This window comes from Peromyscus californicus, unplaced genomic scaffold, assembly GCF_007827085.1.
Source record: "Peromyscus californicus insignis strain IS unplaced genomic scaffold, ASM782708v3 Scaffold_17__1_contigs__length_78620276, whole genome shotgun sequence".
NCBI classification, from domain to species: domain Eukaryota; kingdom Metazoa; phylum Chordata; class Mammalia; order Rodentia; family Cricetidae; genus Peromyscus; species Peromyscus californicus.
In genome coordinates this window covers 24,932,510-24,959,899 of record NW_026294469.1, presented here as the reverse complement: position 1 = coordinate 24,959,899, position 27,390 = coordinate 24,932,510, and the positions used below count along the sequence as shown (strand labels likewise).

Here is a 27,390-nt window from a genome sequence, read left to right as displayed (position 1 = left end):
ATCTCCATCTCCCAGGTGCCTCTTTGCCTTGTGTTTAGTTTGTGTGTGTCAGAGGGAACGAAGGCAGTGGGGATGTATGTTCACATTCATCACTCCTTACACACTGCCTTCCCCTCCTCCCCAAGGTGCACTACATGATTCTCCATACCAGTCTCTGAAGATTTGACTGGGCTGATCGGACTGGGATTTGGTTTGCAGGCTCCGAGCGGGCACTGGGCCCATCAGGTGACTCTGCTCTCTTAGATCCCAGCATCTGGCTGGTTTGATACCGCCGTACAGGACAGCGCCCACTGTTCGCCTTCGCAGGACATGTGCAGGATCATTTGGAGAGATGTCTTTGGGGAAAGTTCCTCTTGCTGTGTGGTGAGATGTCAGTTTCTGAGCTCAGGTGGCATGGTGGTTGCTGTGGGAAAGACTAAGGACTAAACAGTAAATTCCTAGAGAGAATATTTGGTAGATATGTATCAAGATCTAGACAGGAACAGTTCAGGAAGATGAAATTTTATTAGAGACTGGGACATATAAAGTATCTAAAAATGTAAACTATTGAATAGTCTTAGGGATTGGATAATAGAAAATTTGGAGAGAGAGGATTGAAATATGTGACATATTTTAAGTCATTTTGAAGCTATTTAGAACTAATGAAGGATTTTTATACATAAAAATACTGTGTATTAAACAACATGAAATCCCAGAAAAACATAGGAAACATCTTATAGCGTATGTGGGAGGAATAAAGAACTGGAATTAGCCCTGAGGGATGAATAGCTTTCTTACTTCTTTCTGGTGACTCTTCCAGTATTCATTTTGGGTCACAGTGGTCTTTGAGTAACTATGACCATTAGCCATATCAATTGGAAGGAAATTGGTTTCTTAGTCCACTGTGCTGGTGAAATAATGGGGCAGTTATAAATCTGACCTTTTCGACATCATGTTCCTAGTTTGCCCACCTTCCTGTCACAAACCCTAGACCAATCATTTCCTCTTCTAAATGGAGGCACTCTGAGGTACTGTAGCACAGGGGCTGAAGAGATTGATTGTGGGATGGGACTGTGTGTAAATGACTATATCAGTATCAAGTCTTGCTCTTCCCAGGGTCTGTATATTCAGCTGTTTTAGTGGCTTTCCATGTAATGCCTTTGACTTTTAGCTTCTGTTGCTGAAGTAATGGTAACACATTCTGTTTCCCATTTGTTTATTTATGGTCTTATTTCCTACCCTTGCAGAACTTGATATAGGTACAACGCTTCAGAAATGTACACATCCTGGAGTAATAGATAACTCTGATTTTGTTACAAGGCAATCATTTAAGTTGGCAGGTTTAGCTGATAACATAAAACACAAGAGAGAAATAGGATCAGTTTATAAATGTCAGCAGAACCCCTGAGAGTGAGTTGCTGTCTTGGCACTGACTCCAGGACTGTTCTATCTGATATGAAGGGAAAGAAACTGATGTCTGTGAGAATCTGGTTGGTCAGATTAAAATAATAGGACTGTAAATTAGCCGTTCTTTTATGTCACTTTAAGCAACTTGCGGAAATGACTAAGTAACAGGAAATTGGGATCCTTAGAAGGACGTGGGATCCAGATTTTCTGGTAGGTCATGAGATCAAAAGAATGGCAGCTAGTGAGCTCTGTTGGAAATTTTCGTTTCCCAGGTCTCCATGTGCCACTGTGTCTGTTCTGGAAAAGTAGAACCTTAGAATGGGGGAGATTATGAAGTTCAGATGCCTGCGAACCAGACCCGTGGAAGGTCATTGAAGTGTCCGTCACTATGATAGCCATAGCCATAGAAAATGATGAATATGGAATTTTTTAGTCGTTTACTAAAACTAAAATCAGTTCAGCATAATGTAGCACTGACACACAGGATCACCACCTCCCACACAGCAAATAAACATTCCTGCCTTACCTTGACATTTATTCCCCATAAACACTCCAGTGTTTATGTGGCATTATCTTACGAGTGTGTTTTATTTTCTGAGACGTGCTGTCACTGATGTCTGATGCACTGGGGGACTGGAGGGGACGCTGAGGGCACCCAGGAGTGGGTTGGCTTTGGGAATTGTTTTATTATTGCAGTTAAGACCAACAGAGACTAAGCACACTGTGGTGTGCTTCGTGCATCTCGCTGGCTGCTGCACACTTGAGAATGTTCTCAGATCACTGCTTTCCCTCTTTAGAGCAGTTTGGACCCATAATCCTGGTTTTGAGATATCTCATGCTGCAGATGAAACATAAAGTTTTGGGGCTGGAAGTTTTTAAAAAGTCACACTTGCGTCCATCTTCCTTGAGGCAGAAATACACTGGGCTTTACTAGATTGATTAGAACACCCTACCATCAGATTTTATGGATAATTCCCATAGACTCTCCTTGATGATTTGTTTGTTTGTTTGTTTGTTTTTTAAGTAGGAATGAGTGCTTAGCGTTATATATAAGCCAGAGATGCTTAGCTCTGAAGGCAAGAGAGGATAAGGAAAGAGGGTTCTATTTTTAAAATGCCTATCTTGGCTGCTTGAGAGACTGTCTGAAAAACCAGATAACCTGGCTGGAGACATGGCCCAGTGGTTAAGAGCACTTGTTGCTCTTACAGAAGACTGGGATTTGAGTTTCAGCACCCACACGGCAGTTCACAACCATCTGTAATCCCAGCTCTGGGGAATCCAACAGGCACACACGGTGCACGTGCATGCATGCATGCAGGCAGACCAAACATTCATACACATAAAGTAAAATAAATCTAAAACCAAGCAAACATGCCTTTAATACCAGCACTCTGGTTATGTAGGCAGGCATATCTCAGTTCAGGGACAGCCTGGTCTATATAACAAGTTTCAGGCCATCTAGGGCTAGACAGCGAGACCCTGTCTCCAAAACAGAAATAAAACAAACAAAGAACCAATTTTCCAACCTACCTGACCACATCACTGCCAATATGGAGACAAATCCACCTTCACCAGGCTTCCCTGCTGAAGATTTGATGGACTGATTGGCATGTCCAAAGTCATATGGGAGTAGAGATTGAGATTGTTGAGCCTAGTATCTGAGGAAGACAGCTATGCCCAGATGTCTGCACCATCTCCCTGCAAAGCCATAACTCAGAAAGATACCTGGCAAGTACTTCATTTGTAAACATGCTTCTTACATGTGACCACTTGGAATTATCTTTATTTAGCAGGATGTGCTAGAATCTGTCTTAGTGATATATATTGATTATGACCTCTATATTCTGAATCATTCTTCATTTTAGAATGTACATATGTTTATCTTTTTGTTTGTTTATTTGTTTCATTTTTCAGTACAGGGTTTCTCCATGTAGCCCTGGCTGTTCTGGAACTCACTTTGTAGACCAGGTTGGCTTGAACTCTGAGATCCACCTGTCTCTGCCTTCTAAGTGCTGGGATTAAAGCTGTGTGCCACCATGCCTGGCTTCTATAATAGCTTATCTTTTAAAAATTTTTAAAAAATTTTTTATGTGCATTGGTGTTTTTTCTGCATGTATGTCTGTATAAAGGTGTTGATTCCCCTGGAGCTGGGGTTACAGACAGTTTTGAGCTGCCATGTGGGTGCTGGGATTGAATCTGGGTTCTCTGGAAAAACAGCTAGTGCTCCTAACTGCTGTCCATCTCTCTAACCTCTATAATAGTTTATCTTAAGAAGCCAAAATGAATCTTTCCTAGTGAGAGAGATTAAACAATTGGTTGGTTGGTTCTTTACAGCTACTTCTTTTACTTTTTCTTTTTAAAATATGTCAAATTTTATATTTCATAGTTTTGAAATAATTTATATGTTTTGTTCATAAGGACATATATTTAACAATATAAAATTCTTACAAAATTAAATAAATGAAAAGTTTACAATATTTACAGTAACAGATGCTTATTATTAAAAGTCATAACAATAGAGACATAATTTTGGAAGCAAAAATCTTTTTAAGTCCAGTTTTTTCACCAGAGACATGTTTGTGCATAGTCTATTAAAACGCCATTTTATTTTAGTTTGTGTGTATTACTAGGAATTGAACCTAGGTCCTCATGTATACTACACTATTCTACTATTGAGTTATAACCCGATTAATTATTATAAAACTATGAACAAATATAGACAATTAGAAGGTATTCAGCTTAAAGAGTAGATAAACATTATAAATTTTTATTTTAAAAGTTGTTTATGTGTGGTGTGTCTTAATCATATTCTTTAACCTTCCCTAACTCCTCCCAGATTCTTCCCACCTCCCTCCCTACCTAATTTCATATTCTTGCTCTCTCTCTCAAAAACAAAACAAAATAAAAAATACCCCCAAACAAAAATCAAAACAAACAAACTAAAGAAAACCACTAAGACAAAGAATACCAAGACCAAACAAAAATTTCACAAGAAGCATGGAGTATTGTATTGGCCAAGTAATTCTGAGCATGGGGCCTTCCCTGGAGTGTGGTTGATCGACCCAGTGACATTCCATTGGAGAACACTGATTTCCCCTTTCCCATCAGGTAACAATTCCAAATAGCTTCTCGGTTAGGGGTAGGACCATGTGTTGCTTCCTCTCCTTTGTGCTGGGATTCTGTCTGGTGCAGACAGAACCTGTGCAGGTCTTGTGTGTGCTGTCAGAGTCTCTCTGATTCATATGTGTATCAGGCTTGTTGTGCCTGGAAGATGCTGTCTCCTTGGAGTCACCTCTAGCTCTTACAGTCTTTCTACCTCCTTCCTCTTCTTCATAGATCCCTCAGCCTTGAGGAGAGAGGTTGATGAAGACATCTCATTTAGGCTGAGAGCTCCAAAGTCTGACTTTCTGCACATTGTCGATTTGTGAGTCCCTATGTTAATTCCCATCTACTGCAAGAAGAAGCTTCTTTGATGAGGGTTGAGCAATGCACTGATGTATGGGTATACTAGTATGTCGTTAGGAGTCATTTTATTGCTATGTTCCTTTGGCAGAATAATAGTAGTAGGTTTTCCCCTAGTCCCATGACTTAGCTAGTCTCAAGTTCTTGGTCATTTTCGCAGTGTCATTTAAGGGTTCCATCTCTTGGAGTGGGCCTTGAATCCGTCAGAAAGTGATTGTTTGCCCCCATGACATTTCTGTTACAGTTGCACCAGTGTGTCTTACTGGCAGGTCTCTGTTGTAGGTGACAGGGTTTGTAGCTGAGATATTGATGATTACTTTTCTCCTTCAGTAACATGCCAAGTATATTCTAGCAACATAAACACTAGTCAGTAGGGATGAAGCTTCTAGTTGGGCAAAAGCTCAATTTCTCCATATTTGATGATATGAGTAAGTTATGTTTTCACCAGTAGAGTCTTACCCATCATGTTATGGAGAGTAAAGTAACCTTGGCACTAGCCTGTGATATTTGCAGAGGGATCCATAGGACCCTTTGACCAATGATTCAACAAGATGTAACCCATTCCTGGCAGAGGAGTTTTTATTTGATAGCATAAGATGTCTGGTTGGCATTATTTTCCTCATTATGTAGTGAAATCTTAAATTCCTATCATGTATGTGTATGTTTTAGGAAGTGTCTACAGTAGGAGGTTTCCATACGGCTTTTCAAAGGTCCTTGGGTGTTAGTTGTCCCTCCCACACTCCCTCCTTTATTCTGAAGAACCTTCTTAAAACCTTGCCTAAGTCAAGAAATAGAACTTTGGGAGCTGAGGCTGCAGCTCAGTCGTTTATCATGTGCTTGGCATATGGGAGCCCATGGTTCAATCAACAGTAATGAAAGAGAAGGGAGGAGGAGGAAGAGGGGAAGGAAGGAAGGAACATTGCTAAGGGCTCCTGAGTCCCTCTCCATGGCCATATGGACTATATCTCTCTTCTTCCAAATGCAAACACTGTCCTTTTTTATTATTAGTTTTTTTTTCAGTAACCACTTCTTTGCATTTTTTCAAATAATTTATCACCCACATGTGTACCCTAGACTGTAATTTAATGTTGTCATCTAAAAAGTTGTAATAGATCTTAAGTCTCTGAATCTGCATACCGACCCTGTAGCCCTTTCTTCTTCTTACAGTTTGTCTGTTGGATAACTTAGATCACTTCCCAAACTAAATGTTGCTTCATATTCATGGCGCACATCAACATTGTCTCTGGATGTCGACATTCTTTACAAATTGTTTTCTTCATCTGAGGCTCACTCTGGTTCAAGCTTTGTCCCCTTAGTAAGAATATATGTAGTTTGAGGTCTTTTATTTTTTATGCAGTACATGGTGTTTTAGAAACTACTTTGTGAGATTGAAGAATGATGATATCGAAACCTATCATTTAAAATAAGGTTTTAGCTATGTTACTTTTTTATAAGGAAGGTACTTCCCCTCATGTACTATTTCGTTACCCACTAGTGCTGTTCATAAAGGAAAGAAAAGAATAAATGGCTTTTTTTTCTGGTTTGATAGTTTTGCTTTTTGGTGTTTTTGTTGTTGTTGTTGTTTTTGAAGCGGGGGAAGGGTCTCATTGTATAGAGTGGCTGTCCTGGAACTCTATGTATAGGTAGATCAGGCTGGCCTTGAAATCACAAAGAATTGCCTGCCTCTGCCTCTTGAGTGCTGGAATGAAAGGCATCATGCCCACTCCTTGTTTTTTTATTTTCGTGTGTGTGTGTGTGTGTGTACACATGTCACATGTGTGCTGATACCCATGGAGGCAGAAGAGAGTATCAGACTGGATCTTATAGGCAGTTGTGAGCTGCCTTACGTGGGTGCTGGGAACGGAACTCAGGTCCTCAGAAAGAACAACAAGCACTCTTAACTGCTGAGCTAGTTCTCCAGTCCCTTAGGTCTTAGTCACTCTTCCGTTGTTGTGAAGAGACACCATGACCAAGGCAACGAAAGCAAGCAAGCGTTTAACGGGGGGCTTGATTACCATTTCAGGTTTAGTCCATCTTACCGTGGTGGGAACACGGTAACATGCATGCAAGCTGGGGAGCAGTAGCTGGGAGCTACATCCTGATCTGTGGCCAGCGAGAGAGAACCATGGCCTGACGTGGGCTTTTGAAACTTCAGAGTCCATCCCCAGTGACACACTTCCTTTAACAAGGCCACACCTGATCCTTCTAATCTTTTCAAACAGTGCTGTCCCTGGTGACTAAGCATTCATTTATAGGAGCCTATGGGGGCCATTCTTATTTGAACCATCTCACATTATTTACCAACTTTTATGGTAATGAGTAGGTCCCTCATCATCCTCTGAAGAGTCCCTAAGTTTTTTTCTTCTTATGAACCCAAAGAATTAGGCATATTTCAGTTTATTTCATCACAGTTACTTCAAAATTATTTATTCATTTGTTTAGCTATATGCACATGCATGGTGGAGATTGTGCCCACAGCTTCGTATGAACACACTAAGCAAGTGCTCTACCACTGAAGTTCAGATTGTCCCATCTTTGATCAGCTAAAGGTTTTCAGGTAGGCTCATTTGATCTTGCCCTAGTATTCTGGTCACTTTCTTCCTGTCAAGTGCATCAAGATATTCTAAGTTCATCTTGTCTATTTCTTGCCTCTTCTCTAAAAAGCCTCAGTTTCCTAGTGAGAAACTTAGAGTAGATACCTTAAGAGTAAATTCTAGCCATTACGACAGTTCTCTATAACCATGTTGGCCATAGTGTGTAAGCCTTTCTTTTGCCAGGTGCTAGTAAAACCGTAAGACATTTTAATGGACTTCCTACTTATATTCAGGACTATGGGGTCTTTATTTAATCTCTTTGATGTTAATTTCTTCTCTGGTATACCAAGTCTTGATTATGAACACAGGGATTATACAATTAGAATATCTAATAATTACTCATCTGCTCTCTTATTCTACACAAAGAGTTTCAGAATGGCAGTACTACCTCCTCTGACAAGATTATTGAAAACAATTTGAAACCTCTTTGTGTGTGTGTGTGTGTGTGTGTGTGTGTGTGTGTGTGTGTGTGCATTCTCATTGTTCTTAAGTAGCTATACTGAATTGAAACTGTCAGTGTGTGTTTGTGTACTTTCTTTTTAACCCCCAGTTCATCATTTCTACAAATAAGTATAAGTAATGCTCACCACCAGTTCTAGTCTGGCTGACAGCGTATATTCCCCAATAAATTCCTTAGGAGGGGCTCATTGAGACAGCGTTACCCATGGTCTTGTGTCTAAGTGTGGTGTTTATACAAAAGTGGCTTGCCTCGCATTTGCTTTCTTTAAATACTCCCTCTCCCGCTGGTAGTAGGTGTTGCTGTTCAAACAAACAAGCAAACAGAAATCACCCTTGACAACCTATTGTTAGAAGTAACTATTTTTCTACTTAATACCCCCATTTTTTCTTTAAAATTCAATGATTTCCTAGAGTATGTCTTGTCGGGCATTGTATTAGGTATGCATTATGCTATTTTAAATATTTTTTTATTTTAGAAAAGTTTTCTCAAACCATAGGGAAGTTTTTGCTCATTTTATGTGAAATGAGATTTATTGAACTTTTGTAAAACAAAAACAAAACATGGCCTTAGGGATCCACTTGGATCTGGATTTCCTTCGTTTGTTGTGTCTTCTTTGCCTGTCTTCATTGTTTGCGACTTTCTTTTTTTTTTTTTTTTGACCTTTTTTTTTAAAGATTTTTTTTATTATGTATACAGTGTTCAGTCTGCATGCTAGAAGAGGGCGTTAAATCTCACTACAGATGGTTGTGAGCCACCATGTGGGTGCTGGGAATTGAACTCAGGACCTCTGGAAGAACAGCCAGTGCTCTTAATCGTTGAGCCATCTCTCCAGCCCCTGTTGGTGACTTACATCTCTACCCCCCATTTGCTCTGTATTTTTTTCCGATTTTACTCCTTTTCACTGATTTAGTCTTGAGAGGGTATTTTCTGTTGTGACTCATTTCTGGTTCTTATTTGACTTGTAGTACTTCAATTCTGTTTTTTTTTTTAATCATTTATCATTTAAAAGTATCTTTGTGAATTTCTGTGGGCATTTGTATTGGGTGAACTCTAAGTGGAGCCCCCTAAATCCAATGGATAAGTAGTCAGATTTAATGTTACCAGATATTCAAAAGCATTTTACTAATTTTTATCCTTACTGACAAGGTATTGCAATGAGGCCCTGTCTGTATTGCCAAAGCCCAAGGTATGCATGCTTATATACATAACTTAAATTCATCTCTCTTTAAGGGACAGTGAAAGATATGGACCTTCTTAGGAAAAACAACAATTGTATACTGACTTCTTCTTGAACACTAGCAGGGGTGCTGATATGTGAGAGGACAGCGAGGAGAATAGAAGAGAAAAAGAAAGGGGTGCCCTCGGGATGTGTCATGTGACTGCAGTATCAGGAGGTGTTGCACAAGGATGAAAAACTGACCATTTTAGTAAGGATTAGGTCTCATGATCTCTCGGGTTTGTTCCCCAGGATGCTGGGGTCACTGGAGAACCTCGACATCTTTTTTATAAATTTGAAAAGGGAGGGTGAAAGAAGGTGCCGTGGAGAGGATTCTTGGACATGGCAAACTGCCTGGGTTCTTGTAGGGGACCTGAGGTACATGATAGGTTGGTGTCCTCCATCAAACAACAGTTGCAGCGTTGGTGTTGGCTGCTGCAGAGGACTGCAGGATAGACCCCTGTGCGGCTGCTCTGTGGTGTGAGGCGCAGAGGACTGCAGGATAGACCCCTGTGCGGCTGCTCTGTGGTGTGAGGCTGCAGAGGACCGGAGGATAGACCCCTGTGCGGCTGCTCTGTGGTGTGAGGCTGCAGAGGACCGGAGGATAGACCCCTGTGCGGCTGCTCTGTGGTGTGAGGCTGCAGAGGACCGGAGGATGGCCCCTGTGCGGCTGCTCTGTGGTGTGAAGCGGGCGGCTTGTCCGAGGTGTGTATGCCAGCAGGTCTGTTAGACTGCTGCCTGTATGCCCACTGGCCTGGAATATGCAGGCCTCCTTGCCCATGCTTGGGTGGCACCTGCCAGCACTACCCAGTGAGGAGCAGAAAGCCAAAGTCGGGCAGCTGTTTTCTAATCTCTCTGGTTTGCTGTTACAAAACTCTCCGAAGCTCATGATTGAGCTAAGCTTACTGGGAAACATGAAACTTCTCCCCTGGTGCTGGCATTTGTTCTTGTGTAAGTCCTCACTCCTGCATTAATGTAAGCTATACTGCTGGATTTGACCTCTTCGATTTTTGGATAGGTTTGGTGACCTGCAGGAGGCGGTAGTACTGTTTCCAGTGTCATCTTGGCTTGGCTTATCTAGCTTATTTGTTGCCTTCTCATTTCGGATATCCTGTAGCTTTCATTGTTATTGATTTTTTTTTGTAGCCTTAATAAGGCAGTTTGGCATGAAAATGCTACAAAAAATCATGTGCTCACCTCTATTCTATAGAACTTAAGCAGGTGTTTGTTGAGAATTGTTAACACAGTTTGAACATCTATCATGGCTCTAGTCCCTGGCTCATAGCTGGGAAAATGAACACATCAGGCAACAACAAAGAAAACGCCATATTGAGAGCTCCTTAATGTCAGCCCTAAGCGTCTCCAATGTGTATTTTTTACTCCTTATGGTGAACTTTATTAACCCTGTCAAATGGATACCGTGATGTCTGCTCTGTAGATGAGTCAGAGCGTATTAGTACAAGATGTCAGACTAACAGAGCTATCAAGTGGTGGAGCAGGGTCTTCACAAGCGGTTCCTCTGCCGCCTAGGCTGAGCACTTATTGGCGTCATCTGCATGGCTCAGCACTGCAGCTGGGCTAGTGAAACCAGCAATGTAGATGAAGAGAAAACGGAGCACAGTTCTGTGGGTCTCTCAGTACCCGTAGTCCGAACTGTCGAGATAAGAAGCAGCACACTGGGATTATCCCCCTCATGCTTATAGGCGAAGGAAGGCTGAGTTTACTGACATCATTTGTTCCAGGTCCTGCCATGGGGAGGCAAGGGTCTGTGACCAGCTGTTTTGGTGGCTGGCTGTTCCACACTGTACCTGTTGTCCCGCCTTCCTTTCCTACTCTGACTTGTACCCCAAGGCGACAGCAGTGAGGGGCGGTGTCCCTCTCCTTTTTGGATAAGCCAGAGGAAAATTCTCTGGGAATTTTGCCCCTCCAGTCATCCCTATGGAGCTCCTCCCTTCGAGTACAAGTGGAGGGACTGAGGGACTTTGTGGTAGAGAAACTACAGGGGTCAGTAGTACTTGGTACTATTTTGAAATGATTCCTAGAACCATTGGCTGTGGAAGTAACACGTGCTATGAAGAGAACAAACTGTGCCAATTATGGGGACAGGTTCCTTGGGGATTGATGTGGTAGGGAGAGGAAAAAGATTAAAAATGAAATCTCCATACCTTGGCCCTTTGGTCTTTTAGCCTTCTTATTAAATTATGACTTCTCCTTTAGGAAAACAAACGAGGACAAAACACATGTGCGGAATGCAGCCTGTGTGCTTTGCACTGGATAATGAGCAGGTTTAGCACTCTTTGGTTCTCAGTCAGCCCGTGTTCAAAGTGTCAGTTAACCAATGAATGTTATGAGAAACAAGAGTCAGAAATGGTTGTGTCGTTCCTGCTAATGAGCTGCTAATGAAATTGTGCCTGGGTGGGAAAGGCCTGCACTCCGGAGTCCTCAGGAGTCTCCTCCAGCAAATGAGCAGTAGCAAACCTGACACCTCTGGTCCCCGGGAGACAGGCACGTTTAACTCCTTCGCTCCCAGGTTGCCCGTCTCTCACCTCCGCCTTATGTATGAAGCTTGCTGCCACTGTATCATGCTTAACTTCAGTTGTGGCAAGAATTTTTTAAATGATCTTTATTTTATTGAATAGCTTTGAAGCAGGTTTTTCCCAACTTCCTTGGGTCTGTGGATGAGACCTTTTCCTTTTTTCTAATTTTTTTAGTCTTTCCTCTCCTTACCCCCAACTCTCCCTCCCTCCCTCCCTGCCCTCTCCAGTGAAGTCTGAGTAAGTTCAGTTTCTGTAAAGATAAGGGAACAAGGAGTGGATGGGGACTGTACCTTACAAAGAGAAGTGGCAGTCAGTGGTGAACTTTCCAGAAAACCAGATACCCCACGTGAGTGTGAAGGCCATGAGCCCGGATCACGGGGCGCTGCTGTGCTTGCTGGTCTTCCTTGCCTGGTCCTGTAAGCAGGAAAGAGGGCAGAGAGATGAGGTATAGGCAGTGAGCTGGCTGGGAACTAAGTACAGATGTGTACTATGGGCTTCTTTGCCTTCTTCATCCCAGTCTCCTTTATTTCACCCCTGAATTATTAAATGTGGGGCTGCGATAGGTCCCTGGAGGCTGATGGGAAAACTTACTGCATGTGCTTAAAGGTCTGATGCTTTTGTGGGAGAATGCTGATGGGACAGTGGCAGAAATCCTAGTTTTTCTGGTCCTTATTACTGCTCTGTCTCCTCACTTCATACCCATTCCCCGAGTTCAGGCTCTGTTGTGTCTGAGAGGATGGTGGCGGTGATTCTGGCCTGACAGCCTTTTGCTCCTTGAATTCTCCAGGTTTACAGGCTGAGCTCCAGGTGCTTCAAACATGCTCAGATATTGCTTTCAGGAAAGCATTCTTGAGGTTTTGGATTTTAAGTGTCCTTATCTTTCTCTCCCATTTACTTACTAGGCCTCAGGAACTAGATTGGTCTTATTTATGGGTATGTCCCTCCCAGTAGGTACCAACACAGGTGATCCAGAGCATACACAGTAGACCGTGATAGAAGGAATGTCTAGAAAGCATTAGGCACTTGCCAAGGCCTCAGTAAGTGTTCACTGACAAGCTAGTTGTAGAGAGGGGGGCTCACTATGTTCAATTATGCTCAGGAGAGCCCTTGTCTGTTTCCGGCACTTCTGTTGTAACAGGAAATCTTCTCTTTGTTATGGTTGTTGTTGGTGGTGGTAGTATGTGTAGTGTACCCATGTGTGTGGCTGTATGTGCCCATGTATATCCATGGAGACCAATGTTGGTCGTTCTTCCTCTATTTCTCTTCACCTCATTTTTTGAGACAGAGACTCTCACTGAACCTAGAGTTTACTGTTTGGTTAGGTTGGCTATCCCATGAGCCTCTAGAATCCTCCTGCTTCTGCCCCTGCCAGTGCTGAAGCCCATCACCACTCCCAGCTTTTTATGAAGTGCTAGAATCCAAACTCAGGTGCTCATGTTTGCACAGCAAGATCTTTACTCATGGAGCTGTTCCTCAGCCCTGAGAGAGTTTTCTGAGGGACTTCCATAGTGCTTGTCCTTGGAGATTGTGTTAGGGTTCTCTAGGGGAACAGAACTGCTCGAATTTATATATATATGGGGATTTTTTAAGAGTGCCTTACAGACTGTGGTCCAGCTAACCCAATAATGTCTGTCTCCCAGCAGAAAGTCCCCAGTCCACGAGGCTGGAGTCTCAGCTGCTCTTCAGTGTACATTGGAATCCTGAAGAAGTAGGCTCTAATGCCAGGGAATCCAGAGCAAGGGCAAGCGGGCCCAGGAGCAGGAGCTTCTTTCTCTCCTAGCCTTACATAGGCTGTCAGCAGAAGGTGTGGCCTGATTTAGGGAAGGTCTTCTGACCTCAGATGATCCAGGCTTAAGGCAGAATCCCTCACATGTGTGCCCAGAACCTGGGGTTTCTAGTTAGTTCTACTGTCGAACTAGCAAGCATGGGCAAGCGTGGCCATCTCAGGAATGCTCTTCTGTGAACTCTGCTTGTCACAGAGGTCAGAGACCAGCTGTCATCTGCCCGGGCCCTGGAAAGGAGACAGTGGTGTGGGGACAGCAGTGGGATTTTTGGACCTTCTTTCTGGAAGGACCATGAAAGGTGATGAGGTCGCTCTCTGAGGGGCTTTACTGCAGCCCAGAGAGCTCTGCTCACACTTGGAAGCAATCTCAGAGGACTCTTGTGAGGCCCCACACAGAGTCTAGAGTCTATGGCTCAGAGTAAAAGATCAGTTTGGTGACATTTTTTATTTTTCTCTGTTTGTCATTGTTTAGTCCTTTAAAAAAATGTGTCAGTATAACCACAGCCCAGAATATCTCATTAAGTGTTTTGCTGTTTCAAAAAAAAAGTCTGTTTGTAAACCACTTAAGAAATAACAGCATAACGTACAGTTCAGGGTTCAGTGCCCTAGAGATCTGTGCACACATTCCTGTCTGTCACTTCTTCAGTTCAACTTCTGCCTTGGAGACTGAGATGCTCATCTGTGTGCAGCAGGGACCTTGCCAGGGCTTGTTTGGGGTTTGAATAAAAAGGCAAAGCTGGAGGAAAGGGCTGTGGTAGTCATGGCAACCAGGCCTGGGCTGTCTCCGCTGCCCAGCCCTAGTTAGGCGGTGGCGGGCCTAGTGAAGCGTGTGGTGTGGCATATTCTTTCTATTCCTTTCTGTCTGGTGTAGCAGAAGGAGCTGGTGTTCTGGAGGCCTACTGTGTGCCCTGGAGCTGAGCCCGAGCTGTGGGCCTGAGTAATTGGTCCCTGCCCTTCAGAAATTCAGCTTTTTAATGGGGAGATGTTACTCTTAATATATACCTGAAGAACTTAAAAAAAAAATAAAGTGTGTTTCATCTTGGTTGACATTTACCTTTTGGGAGACTTTCAGGTTGCTTTCCTGAAGCACTTTTTACTTCTTCTGAACACAGTAGTTCTTTCTCATTGGTTCTCTACAAAGCATGTAGCACATTAGGGAAAGCAGATGTGGTAAATTCTTTTTATTTGTTACATAAGGGTGCAAAGATTCAGAAAGATAAAGGAATTTGGCTAAATGTATCTGGCTACCAAAGACAAACCTGCTTGGGTATCAGAGTTTCAGGGTCCGGTAGTGTGGTGTCTTAATACAACTTACTTGTCACAGAGAGGCAGGTGGTCAGTTGTCTTTTTCAAGTGCATGATTTATTATTGTTCACACACCAGAGAGAGAGAGAGAAAGCACACAGCAAATGAATTCAACAACCTTACAATCTAGCACTAAGTGATGCAACAATATCTGGAGGCAGGATTCACTCACCAACAGTGGGTAGAGGGTCAGGTTAGAAGTCCGATTGCCCAAGGCTTATTGAGCCGCCGCGTCCACGTCTACTGGTGGGGGAAGGGCAGAGAATGTTCCTTGAGAGAGACAGAAGCCTCCGTTGTGCTTAGCCAGGCCAACTAGAGTCCCAGACACTCAGCAGTCCCTAAGTTCAGAGCCAGGCCAATGGTAGGGGGTCCTGGTGGGAGAGGCAGTCACTGAAACTGTCCCTTGTTGCTAAAGTGTGGGGCTGTGTGCCTTGAGTTACAATGGAGACTAGTCTGTTGAGCTGCTTGGAGTCTGGGTTTTTAGGGCCCTTCAGAGACTCACCTTGTCCTTGTTGACTTTTTGGTTCCTGCTTCTGACTGGCTATGGCTCCCAGGCATTGCTGGTAAACCCAGGTGCTCATTCAGATGTCAGCATGTTCTGATGTCAGGATGTTGAGGCCGGTGACTCCATATTTGTTTTCTTAATTTTTTGTTGTTTTTGTAAGTGTTTATTGTTGTAGGATATTACTTTAAGGTGTTACTTTTGTTTATGTTGCATTTGTTTAACTAGATGAGCTGTGTTACTGTGCCTGACTAAAATGGCCTGATGGTCTAATAAAGAACTGAACGGCCAATAGCAAGGCAGGAGAGAGAGATAGGTGGGGCTGGCAGGCAGAGAGAATAAATAGAAGGAGAAATCTGGGAGGAGAAAGAAGGAAGCAACCAGAGAAAGAGGAGGACTCCAGGGGCCAGCCACCCAGCTACACAGCCAGCCACAGAGAAAGAGTGAAAGTAAGATTACAGACGTAAGAAAAGGAAAAAGCCCAGAGGCAAAAGGTAAATGGGAAAATTTCAGAAAAGCTGGCAAGAAACAAGCCAAGCTAAGGCCGGACATTCATAATTAAGAATAAGCCTCTGTGTGTGATTTATTTGGGAGCTGGGTGGCGGGCCCCCCCAAAAGAGTGAAACAAACGAACAGTTCACTGGATGTGCCAGTGGGGACAGCCTTTTGGCTTTATGCTTCTGTATCCAGGCATATCTAAAAACCCTGGTGTGGAGAACCTCTTTGCAGGATCCACAGAATATACCTCATACCTCTTCCCTCCTGAAGCCACAAAACAGAAACACCTGCTGCCAGGCCGGCACAAAAGCATCCATCTTAGTTGGTGCTGTGTCTGCTGAGGCTGGGCAGCCAGCTGATGCCACAGTCTCATGGCCTGAGGAGGTCTCTGTGGTTCTGAGCCCTGGAGGGACAAATTTTAATCACTGGGCCCTAGGAAGAGCTAGGACAAATACTGAGTCAGGCAACATTTGTTAATGGGTGAAATGTATCTTTTCCAGCAGTGACAAATTGGCATCTGTAGGCTGAATTCTATTTATAGCTATGTTTTGTTTAGCTTTCAGATGTTCAAATTTGACTGCATTTTGAAAGGGCACTTTTCACAGGCCCGGCCATTCTCTGTGTTCTCACAGATGGCCCTTCTCTCTCTCTTCACCAGCCTTACCCCATGGACACTTGTGTCCCACCCCTGGGTCACCACTCTTTTTTTTTTTTTTTTTTTTTTGGTTTTTCGAGACAGGGTTTCTCTGTGTAGTCCTGGCTGTCCTGGATCTCGCTCTGTAGACCAGGCTGGCCTAGAACTCACACAGATCCGCCTGCCTCTGCCTCCCCAGCGCTGGGATTAAAGGCGTGCCCACCACCGCCCGGCTAGCATCACTCTTCTTACCTGCTCTTCTCCCAGGTCTCTTTGCCCAGGTCTTCATGGTCTTAGACTTCCTGACTCTTACTTTGTTGTCCTTCCCAGAACTGCCTTGTTGGGACTGTCTCTAGGTTCTGAGTTTAAAGGCTGCCTTGGCCCCTAGAAATAGTTGTTGTCATTGGATTGCATCTGATAAACTGATCGCTTCTCAAAGATTAAAAGGACAGTAGTCTTTATCTGAACAAATGAACATTTTTTAACAAATTTACTGAGAGTTTACCACCAAGTTCACTCATTTAAAGTGTACAGTGGGAATAATTCTCAAATGTCCTAAGAAAGATAGGCAGAATACAAGGGTAGTTTCTAGACTGTGATGTTCCATGGAGCAGAAAAACTTCAAATGAAAATTCTGGGGACGAAAACCAACTTTTTACTTTGCTGAGTTAAAGACTTTAGCATAAAAACCGACTAGCATCTATCATCATCATTATCACATTTTGCAAAAGGACATTTTAACACTAAAAAGAATCATTATTTTATTAGCTGCTCATAACTTTCGTGTTTCAGGACCATTGGGATGAATTGCCACCATAAACAAAACACCTCAAAGTTTGGCGGCTTAAAGCAACAGTAATTCCCTCTTGTGTAGCTCTGACTCTTAGAAGTAGTCATAGCTCACACGCCCTTCATGTGCCCCCAAGAGAAACAGGTAACACAGCAGCCAGGATGCAGAGGGATGGGGCACAAAAAGGAATGTAAATACCAAAAATTGAGCCAACTATTACAGATTCAGTACAGAACAATGCCAGAGAGCATTGGGAAGAAATGACAACCCAAGAGACTGTGTGTGTAGAGCCAGTTACAGAAGTGCTGCACAGTGATGCTAAGGTCTAGTTTGAGAAACTGTTTCTCATAGAGATAGGGATTGGCAGCCGGGCGTGGTGGTGCATGCCTTTAATGCCAGCCCTTGGGAGGCAGAGGCAGGTGGATCTCTGTGAGTTCAAGGCCAGCCTGGTCTACAAAGAGAGTTTCAGGACAGCCAGGGCTCTTACCCAGAGAAACCCTGTCTTGAAAAACAAACAAACAAAAAAAGACATGGATTGGCGTTAAATTTTTGTTTACAGCTTTTTGTTGGTATGTGTTATTGGTACGTGCCTGTGCACGTGTGACGCGCATGCCACAGCTCCTGTACGGGGTCAGAGGACAGCTGGAGGAGGGGGTCAGAGGACAGCTGTAGGAGTTGGTTCTCTTCTCCCACCCCATGGGGCCCAGGGATTGAACCCAGGTTTGTGAGGGGTGGGGCAAGTGCCTTTATTCACTGAGCTCTCTTGCTAGCCCATAGGTTGGCATTTTTGAAACTCATGGCTTTACACTGTGGAGTTTATTATATTGTAAATGTGTCATAGATAATGAGAGCCAGGTTTCTCGTGGTTGGAGAGATCGTCATAGATAAGGAAAGTGAGAAGACAGATGATTCTGTTACGTTACATTGGAGTCTGTGGTATTTGTAAAAATTTGTAAGTTTCAAAATATATATAGGTAAGGGCTGGTAGAGTGTTTGCCTAGCATGAGGCACCGGTTCAGTCCCCAGCACCATATAAAACAGACATTGTGGCACTTATCCGTAACCTCAGCACTCAGAAGGGAGGCAGGAGGATCAGCAGCTCAAGTCATCATCAGCCTGGGTGAGATCCTATCACAAAAGCATATGCACCCAAATAAACAGAAGTGTCGGTGTGTTTGGGTATGTGTTCTACTTAGACATGGATGAGGGATCTGTGTCCCTCAGAGGTGCTAGAATCGACGTCTCCCTAGTAGGAATGAACAACTCTAGCATTAATCTTGGTTTCTAAACACTGTTTTCCAATTAAAAAAAAAAAAAAGGAGATCTGAGAAAAAGAAACTATAAGGTGAACATGGAACTTCTTGAGGAATCAGAAAGTAAAGAAATACTTTGAAAAAGAAAATGGTGTTGAGGAAGCAGGTACTTGTTAAGATAACGTGAGAGCCGACCAAAGGAACTCCTCCTCATTGTTAAAGTTGAAACATTTTGAGCAGCAAAATAATTGCTCCTCTTGGGCTGGAGAGAGGGCTACCTAAGCAAGAGGCAGAGTCTGCTCCCCAGAACCCACAGAAGCAGAGCTCTGAGCCCCAGAGTCCATGTAAATGAAGTGAGCCTGGTGGCCCCCTGCAGCTCCAGCCTTGGAAGGTGGACACTGGCTGTATGGTTTGAACGAGATGCCCTCCATACCTGGTCTCTAGTCTGTGCCTGTTTAGGCAGGGTTAGGAAGTGTGGCCTCGCTGAGGGAAGTATGCCACTCTGGCTTCGAAGTTTCAAAAGGCCATTTTGGGGGCTGGAGAGATTGCTCAGTGGTTAAGGGTACTGACTGCTCTTCCAGAGGACCTAGGTTCAAATCCCAGCACCCACATGCTCAACACTGCAACTCCAAGATCTGACATGACACCCTCATGCAGACATACCTGCAGGCAAAACACCAATGCATACAAATAAAAAGTAAATAAATTAAAAAAAAGAAGGCCATTTTGAGTTAGCTCAAAATATGCAGGGGATTTCCAGAGTAAGCTAGCTATTGAGACAATCCTTATTTGTGAGCTCTGGGTTTGATTGAGAGACTCTGTCTTAAAGAGTAAGGTGGAAGTATGAAATAGGGAGAGTCCTGATGTTAACCTTAGATTTCCACACTTGCGTACCCACACTCCTGTGAACATGCATGTATGGATATACACACCACACATGTATATACATGAGAAGAGGGAGGAAGAAAAAACCAAAACCCAATAGTAACCTCTAGAACAAGGAAACAACTGGGTAGTGGGAACACTGGTAAGGCTTAAAGGGGGTCTTTAATTAGTTAACACTAATATTAATTTTTCTATGACTGTAAGATACTAACTTTGGGAAAGGGTATTTGGAATATGTGGGAACTGTACTGTTTTTGCAATTTTTTAAACAAATTTAAAATTATCTCAAGTAAATTCCTACAGCTCAGCTTGACATGGCTGATTATGTCGATACTTAGTGTGATCTACCTCCAGCCCGCAGTTTGCGTCCACAGTTGGCTCCATGGGTCTCTCCTCTGCTTTGGACAGAAGTCTAGGTATGACAAATTTCCTTATGGTGATAGTAGACACCAGGGGACAAAAGCCTATTCCAAACAGCGTGTTTGGTAGTATCTTGTTAGCCAAAGCATCTTCTAAGCCAAGTCCACTGGCAAGTCCACTCTGCCCTTAGTTAGGAAGACGTGCAGGGCCACATAGTATAGAGTAGCAGGTAGAGAGGGAGAAAATGGGTGCAATGTTGTGATCCAGATGAGAAAAGCGGGCGTCATGTACCTGGGTCCTGGTGATGGCACAGTGACGGTCTCGGGAGGGAGAGCATGGGTGCTTTCTGTAGAAATGTGGTCTCTGTGGGCTGGGCTAATAAGGCTGGGATCTGCCTCCAAGGAGTCAGTGGTGGAGTAACAGTCCCCGGAGGCTTTGGGGGTGTGTACGGGTTTGGGATCCCAGTCTTCTGCCCTTGCCTTCTCTTCATCCAATGCCTCTTTCTTTTTCTGGCTGTCTTGTTACTTCTCTGCTCTTTCCCAGTGCTTCCTTGGTTGGTTTGTTTGCTATTTTTTCCTTCCTTTACAGAAGCTGGGAGATGCGGGTCAGATCACATTCCAACTTGGCATTTTTCCCAGCAGGGTGGAAACATTTGAAATGCTCTGTTTTCCGTTGCCCCTGTGACTGCTGCCACAGCTGGCTTCATAGACTAACTGAGCCCAACCTGTGTTTGGATCAACACTATTGTGCTTCTTCTTGCCCCCTGTGGCTGCTCATGTGAAAAGAGCAATTTTGGAATTTTCTCCAAATAAAATAATTATTCACATAAGATCCTATTTCTCTTCTACCCATTATATCTGAAGCTTATATATTCATGTTCTTTCTTTATCCCATTTCTGAGACCAAAAATCAGAAAAAATTAAGGTGTCACTATTGTTATTATAAACATTAGTACTTTATTACAAAAATAACTCTTAACATGACCACTTGTTGTGAGTCTGTTTGCTCCAGTGAAAAGCTCTCAGTCAACAAAGATTCCTCTTTCTGTATTAAAATTTTCACTCAACAAACAGTCATTGAGCATTCAGTGTATACTGAACCATGAGGCGATCCCTAGGAAGAAAATGGGGAACATATAACCAGATAAACTTCAAAAACTTACAACCGTGGATTGTGGTGCATGCCGTAACGGGATTGTGGTGCTGTGAAAACTCCTGGATAGACAGATCTGGTCTGAGGAAGCAGACTGCTGCTCAGAGCGGGCACTGACCCTTAGCTCGGAGGGAGCCGTGAGATGGAGGTGGTACTAGATGTAGTGTTCTAGGCAAAGAGAACAGTGGGTAAAATGGCCCTCTAATGGGGGTACGTATTCTCTCATGGGGGTCACTGGTGGACCTCACTGACTAGGGTAATGATTTTCTCTTTTCTCCCAAGAACAATAGGAGACCATCAGGTTTGAAGTGGAGAGCATACTCGTTAGTTCTCTCTCTCTGACTCCCTCCCTCTCCTCCCCCTCTCCCCCTCTCGTCTCTCTTTGTCTGCACACACACACACACACACACACACACACATGCACACACGCACACACACGCACACACGCACACACACGCACACGCACACGCGCGCACACGCGCACACGCACACACACGCACACACGCACGCACACATGCACACACGCACACACAAGGGTGGGGTGGGGCAGGCCTGCTGGGAAGTTCTGACAGCGTCCAGATGAGAAATGATGGTAGTCTGGACAAAGCAGCAGTGGAGAGATGGAGAAGAGGATTTGGTTTTATTCTTGAGTTTTGAATTTTCTTTTCCTTTTCCTCAAACTCAAAATCCTCCTGCCTCAGGCTCTAAGTGTTGGGATTAGAGGTATTACTACCATGCCTGTTTTCTGTTTTGTGTTCCTGAATCAAGCTCAGTGCCAATACACAGGACCATCCTCTGGCCGAGAAAACAGGCAAAGGCCAAGTGTCAGAATTAATCTTTTTTTTTTTTTTTTTTTTGGTTTTTCGAGACAGGGTTTCTCTGTGTAGCTTTGCGCCTTTCCTGGAACTCGCTTTGGAGACCAGGCTGGCCTCGAACTCACAGAGATCCGCCTGGCTCTGCCTCCTGAGTGCTGGGATTAAAGGCGTGCGCCACCACCGCCCGGCGAATTAATCTTTTTCTTTAAGAAAAGTTCTCATTCATCTCATGCCTTTACCTCCTGAATACCAGGGTTAGAGGTGTGTGCCGTCACCCCCAGTTTTGGAGCATCATTTTGGTTTCAAATTTCCAATCTCCAGACAGTTCCTTCTATGAATTGTCAATATTTGCAGCCATTGATAATCGTCTCTGTGATGGCGTGCTGGATGTTTTGGTACAAGCCTGTAATCCCAGCACTTAGGAGGCTCAGGCAAGAGGGTTAAGGGTTTAAGGCCAGCCTGGGCTACATAATGAGTTCTAGGATAGCTAGTTACATGGTGAAAACAATAAATCGTTTTTTTATTTCTGGAACCTACAGAAAAATTATTTTCATATTCCTAGAAGCTACCATGGTGGCCTGGTGTGTAATAGTTGCCTGGTAAATGAATTTTCCCTGAATGATTGAATGAATGAGTGTGATGTTCTATTTGTAGTACGTGATATTGGCATATTGGCGTAGTTGCTTGTAAACTATCCCTGGGTACTTTTGTGCATTACATACACATAGCCAGTCCATTTACAACACTTGTTTCCCCAGCTAATGGATCTGTTCCTCTGAGATAAGTGGGCGTAGTTTTTCAGTTTCTCTTAGCTCTGCTGCCTGCTTCCTTGGCTGCTATATCTTGCTGCTTTTTTTTTTTTTTTTTTTTTTTGGATGCAGGTTTCCCTGTGTAGCCCTGTAACTCCCTCTGTAGACCAGGCTGTCTTTGAACTCAGAGATCTGCCTGCCTCTGCCTCCAGAGTGCTGGACTAAAGGCTTGCATCACCAAGCCTGGCAGCTTCCTTTTTCTTATGCATGAGTGTTATGAACCACATAGTTTATATACCATCCTCTGGCATACAGTTCCTGTGATCAGGGAAAAGAGGTGCAAAAGAGCCTGGTTTTAAAAATGAGGGTGATGAGCTACAAAGCTTGCTAGCATTCTGGGATATCCTGGATGCTGTGCGACTTTCAAGGGAGGGGCAAGAAAGGTGTAACAGAAAAGGACAGTAATGTCACCATGTAGTGATGGTAGTTGAGGAGTTATCCAGCATTTACCCACTGCATACAGCAAAGCTTATTAGCCATGCTCACAGAAGGTACAAAGTAGACTTCATAATCACATTCTAATAAGCAGATGTTGATCTTAAGATTGTGGGTCCTTTTGACCACCTTAACGTCGTATAGACTCTTTTAGAGAACAGGAAAAGAGTCTGTGTGAGTACAGTGTGGGAGCCAGAACACAGAGAGCTGGGTCAAAGAGGTAAACTGACCTTCAGAAACTGCTCAGCCCTCTTGGTGTGTACCAGCCGTTCCACCCCACTGTCCCGCCAAGGCTCCTGTACCCCATGTAACTTTTCTCTTCCTGACTTTCAGGTCAGGCTGTTCCTGCAGGATCTCATGTACGATTGAATCTACAGACTGGAGCAAGAGAGGTGAAACTCCAACAAGAAGACAAATTCCAGAATAATTTGAAAGGATTTAAAAAAGGCAAAAGGTACTGTATTGGTCCTAGGGACTAGGAGGCTTAGTGATGACATTGATTTGGAAATACTAACAATATTACCCAGTTCATAAGTGTGAATTTATTTGTTATTTCGAGACATGGATTTTCTGTGTAACCCAGACTGTCCTGGAACTCAGAGATCCACCTGCCTCTACCTCCTGAGTACTGGGTTTAAAGGCATGCGCCATGACCGGCTAGGTATGTTACAATTTTTATTTGAAATTTGACAGTGTAGAATTTGTGGTAAAATTGTCAGGGTTTTATGGAATTTACTTCCACCATCTTTGGAAAGAAATATCTTGCAAAGAAAATAGGTGCTGTAGGGAATGCTTAACCTGTCCTAAAAGTGAAGCTGTTTCCCAGTTCTCTAAGAGCACCCCTTTGAATCCCAACAATTAATGTGCTGATTACCGGTGAGTCATCTATTCATTAAAACAAGCCTGTTAGGCCTTCTGCTTTTCGGTGATACTTCCTTGGTGAACAATAAAATTGCCTTTAGAAGTCTTTAATTCAGACTAACTTTTCCTCTCGTTAGTCAGTGTTAAAATAGGCTTTCTCGTAGTACATGAGTAGAAACTACCACTTTCCCAGTGCTTGCAGGGTTCCTAACTTTTTAATAACCAGTTCAAGCGATTTGATTTTAGAGAATTAACAGTTTCTATTTTTCCTGTTAATTGCCTCGAATTAACAAGTTTCCCTTGCTTGGTATTTCCTGAAAGAGAGGAAAGGAAACTCGGGCACGTGGTGGCCGGGTTTTCTAGACCTCTCAGTATTTATATATAGCGTTTTAACCCAGGAACCAGACACCCGTGGTTGTGCATGTTGGGACTGCTGCCTGTTTGGGTATGGCCAACGAACTAAGTTGGTTCTTATCTTAATGGTTAGAAAAACCATGAGGAGTATGTCGTGACTGTGGAAATGATGTGAACTCAGATGCTCCCTTGTTCACATGTCATCTGTGGCTGCTTTCTTGCTATAGTGTTGGAGTCGAGACAGCTTTAAAGCTTAAAGTACTAACTGGTTATTACAGGGAGTGTGTGGACCCTCTTCTGAAACATGTAAATTATTTGGAATTAATTGTACATTAAATAGGTCCTATTCAACTTTTTGATTATTAGTAGCTTAGTAAATTTTACAGTTTTATAAAGGGATGTTAGAGATCTGATTTTTTTTTTTTTTTTTTTTTTTTTGAGACAGGGTTTCTCCATGTAACCCTGGCTGTCCTAGCACTCACTCTGTAGACCAGGCTGGCCTCAAACTCATAGAGAATCACCTGCTTCTGCCTCCTGAGTGTAGGGATTAAAGGCTTGTGCCACCACTACCCTACTCTTTTTATCTTTTTGTTTCATTAAAAAAAATGTGTATTTGTTTATGTATGTGGAGTGTGTGAGGTGCCTGTAGAGGTCAGGAGAGGGTGTCATATGTCTTAGAACTAGAGTCACAGGTGGTTGTGAGCCACCCACCATGGGTGCTGGGAACTGAACCCAGGTCCTCTGCAAGAGCAGCAAGCTCTCTTAACTGTTGAGTCCTCCCTCCAGTTCTAAGATCTTTCCTTGACATACCTGACCAAGAGATTTAGCTGGTCCATGTGCCTGATTAGTCAAGAGCCACTCACAAAACCCACAAAGGAGCATGGGCAGATTTGGACAGTTTTTACATTAAAGTGGAGGCATTTGATTGAAGAGGGACGTTCTTCCTTCTCCCCTCTCTTCATATAGGCCTGTACCTGCAGTGGCCCAAATCATACAAATATTCCTTTCTCACAGCCGTATAAGAATAATCAGATGTCACTGTACAGCCCTGCTAACCTTTCCCTCCTCCAGAAAGCATGCATATATATACACATGCTTCAGTGTATCAAGGCACTTTGAACTCTTCTCTCATACTTAGTCCAATTCTTACTTTTTAATGAAAAAGCCAACCTCCTTCTTGGCTTTAAGAATATTGACCCAGGAACTTGATTAATCGAGAGCTATTGGTTTGTTGTTTTGTAGGCCTCCCACCTCCCCTACCCCGACTGCAGGTCCTCAGAAGGAGCGCTTTCTACTTTGTCTTTGCCCCTTTTACAGCAGTGCTTTTAGAGCAGGTCTTGACCCTTGGGGGGGTGGGTGTTGAATGACCCTTTCACAGGGGTCACATATCACATATCCTGTATATCAGATATTTATATTATGATTCATAACAGTAGCAAAATCACAATTATGAAGTAGCAGCAAAATAGTTGTATGGTTGGGGGTCCCCACAACACGAAGAACTGTACTAATGGGTTGCAGCGTTGGGAAGGTTGAGAATCGCTGCTCTAGAGCAGAAGCCTTCTGTAGAGACACCATAAGGAGGAAGAACACTGGTTCGCACTCTTTCCTCTGCTTCTCTCTCTCCTGTGAACTGCTTCTGAGAGCTTTGCCCTAGATCCCCAGGATATGCAGGGCATTTCCTTTTCTCTCGGCTGTTGCAGCCTTTCTGGACAGAGCCTCATCCCACATTCTCCAGTCTCATTTCCCCGCATCTTCCTGACTGTGGGGCAGTGGCCTGGGGACAGAGGTTTAGGACGTAAGAGCCAGCATCCTGACGTTGGCAGTGTTTTGGTTATCTGATTAGTGTGTTTGGAAGATAAGGCATGCAGCTTTCTATCATCAGGTTGTTCAGATGAGTCAGTAAACCCCTGGGCTGGAGACTTCGGGGAGCCAAGCCTCTCCACTAGTCCTGCTGGTCACATTGCTACTTAGAGCTGTGATGCCTGTGGGCTCTAAGCCTGGCGCAGAGACCCTGTCTTGGGGCTCTCTCAGAAGGGACTTACTCTTGGCACTGCCTGACTTCAAGATATTTCTAGGTATGAAAGGCATAAAAGTTTTATTCTACATCCTGTCAACATCTTCATAGAACAAACATCAATTTGCCCTGGAATCTTCTTTGAAACTTCCTCCTATGTTAGAGGAGTGAAGGACAGATTCTACTCCATTGACTTGTACCACCTTGGTCAGGCATTTGCCATGCTGTGGTTGCTATAGTGGTGAAGAGATAAGCCAAAGGCAAGCTGTTTACCTGCCGTCCTAACTCATTTCACAAAGACTACTGAATGCCTGTGACAGGCACTGGGGAAACAGTAAGAAACGAAACAGACAAGTGGTAACCTCCATGAGGTGAGTGGAGGCAGAAAACCAAAAAAATAAACATATGAGTAAGATAATTGCAAATTATAATAAGTTCTGGGGAAGAAATGAGCCAAGGTAATGAGTCTCTGCAGGAGCCCATGTTAGATAGGATGATTTGGGAAGGCAGACCTCATCAGCATATTTGAACTGAAGGCTAAAGAAAGAGAATTTAAATCCCTCAAAACATTATGCTTATAAGTTTGGGGGTTATAGCATTTGAAGCAGATGGAACAAAAGGCAGAGCCCCAGGCTTTGTCAAGTTTGACAAACAGGAAAATGATTCAAATGGTTAGAGGAAGAGGCACTGGGAGACTGAGAGGAGATGGGAATGGAGCGGTAGATGTGTGGGGCCAGGACACAGTGTGTGGAGTGTTAGGGAACGTTCTGAATGCTCTCCATTCACCTTTAAGTATAGCAGAAAGGACTAGAGCATTTTAGGCAAGAAAGTGGCTTAGTGTAGCTTACCAGAATAATCGTTGTGTCTGGATAAGAGATTGAAACCAGAGAAAGAAGCAGAAGCCACCAGGTCACCATTTTCATAGGACCAGACCCAGTGGTGACTAAGTCCAGGGCATCATGATATAGAGTGGGTGAATTTAGAGTTAGTTTGGAAGTGTAGCTAAAAGGACTTGCTGGTGACTCAGATGTAGAGGGTGAAGAGGAGAGAAGATTTGGAATAAGGCCTCGTTTGGGGGGGTTGAGCCACAGAGTGCTTAAAGGTGCTATTTTTTGAAATAGAAAAGTTGCAGTTGGGCCAGATTTTTAGAGACAAGTATCATGAGTGATATTTTTTATTAAGTAAGTGTGAAGTATGTGTTAAACATCTGAGACTCACTTGGATGGACTAGCTGGCTGCCTCAGAGGGTAAAGGCACTTGCTGCCAAACGTGATGACCTGAG

At 43.5% G+C, this 27,390-nt stretch overlaps 1 protein-coding gene across 2 annotated transcripts in view; it reads left to right on the top strand.

Annotated features, from left to right (window-relative positions):
• Window positions 1-27,390, top strand: part of Sil1 (SIL1 nucleotide exchange factor) — a 249,916-nt gene that overhangs the window by 139,236 nt on the left and 83,290 nt on the right. For both annotated transcript variants that reach the window (XM_052741878.1, XM_052741877.1), the window contains exon 4: window positions 23,210-23,330. In XM_052741878.1, the coding sequence (XP_052597838.1) occupies window positions 23,210-23,330 (121 nt within the window). The remainder of the gene's footprint in view (window positions 1-23,209; window positions 23,331-27,390) is intronic.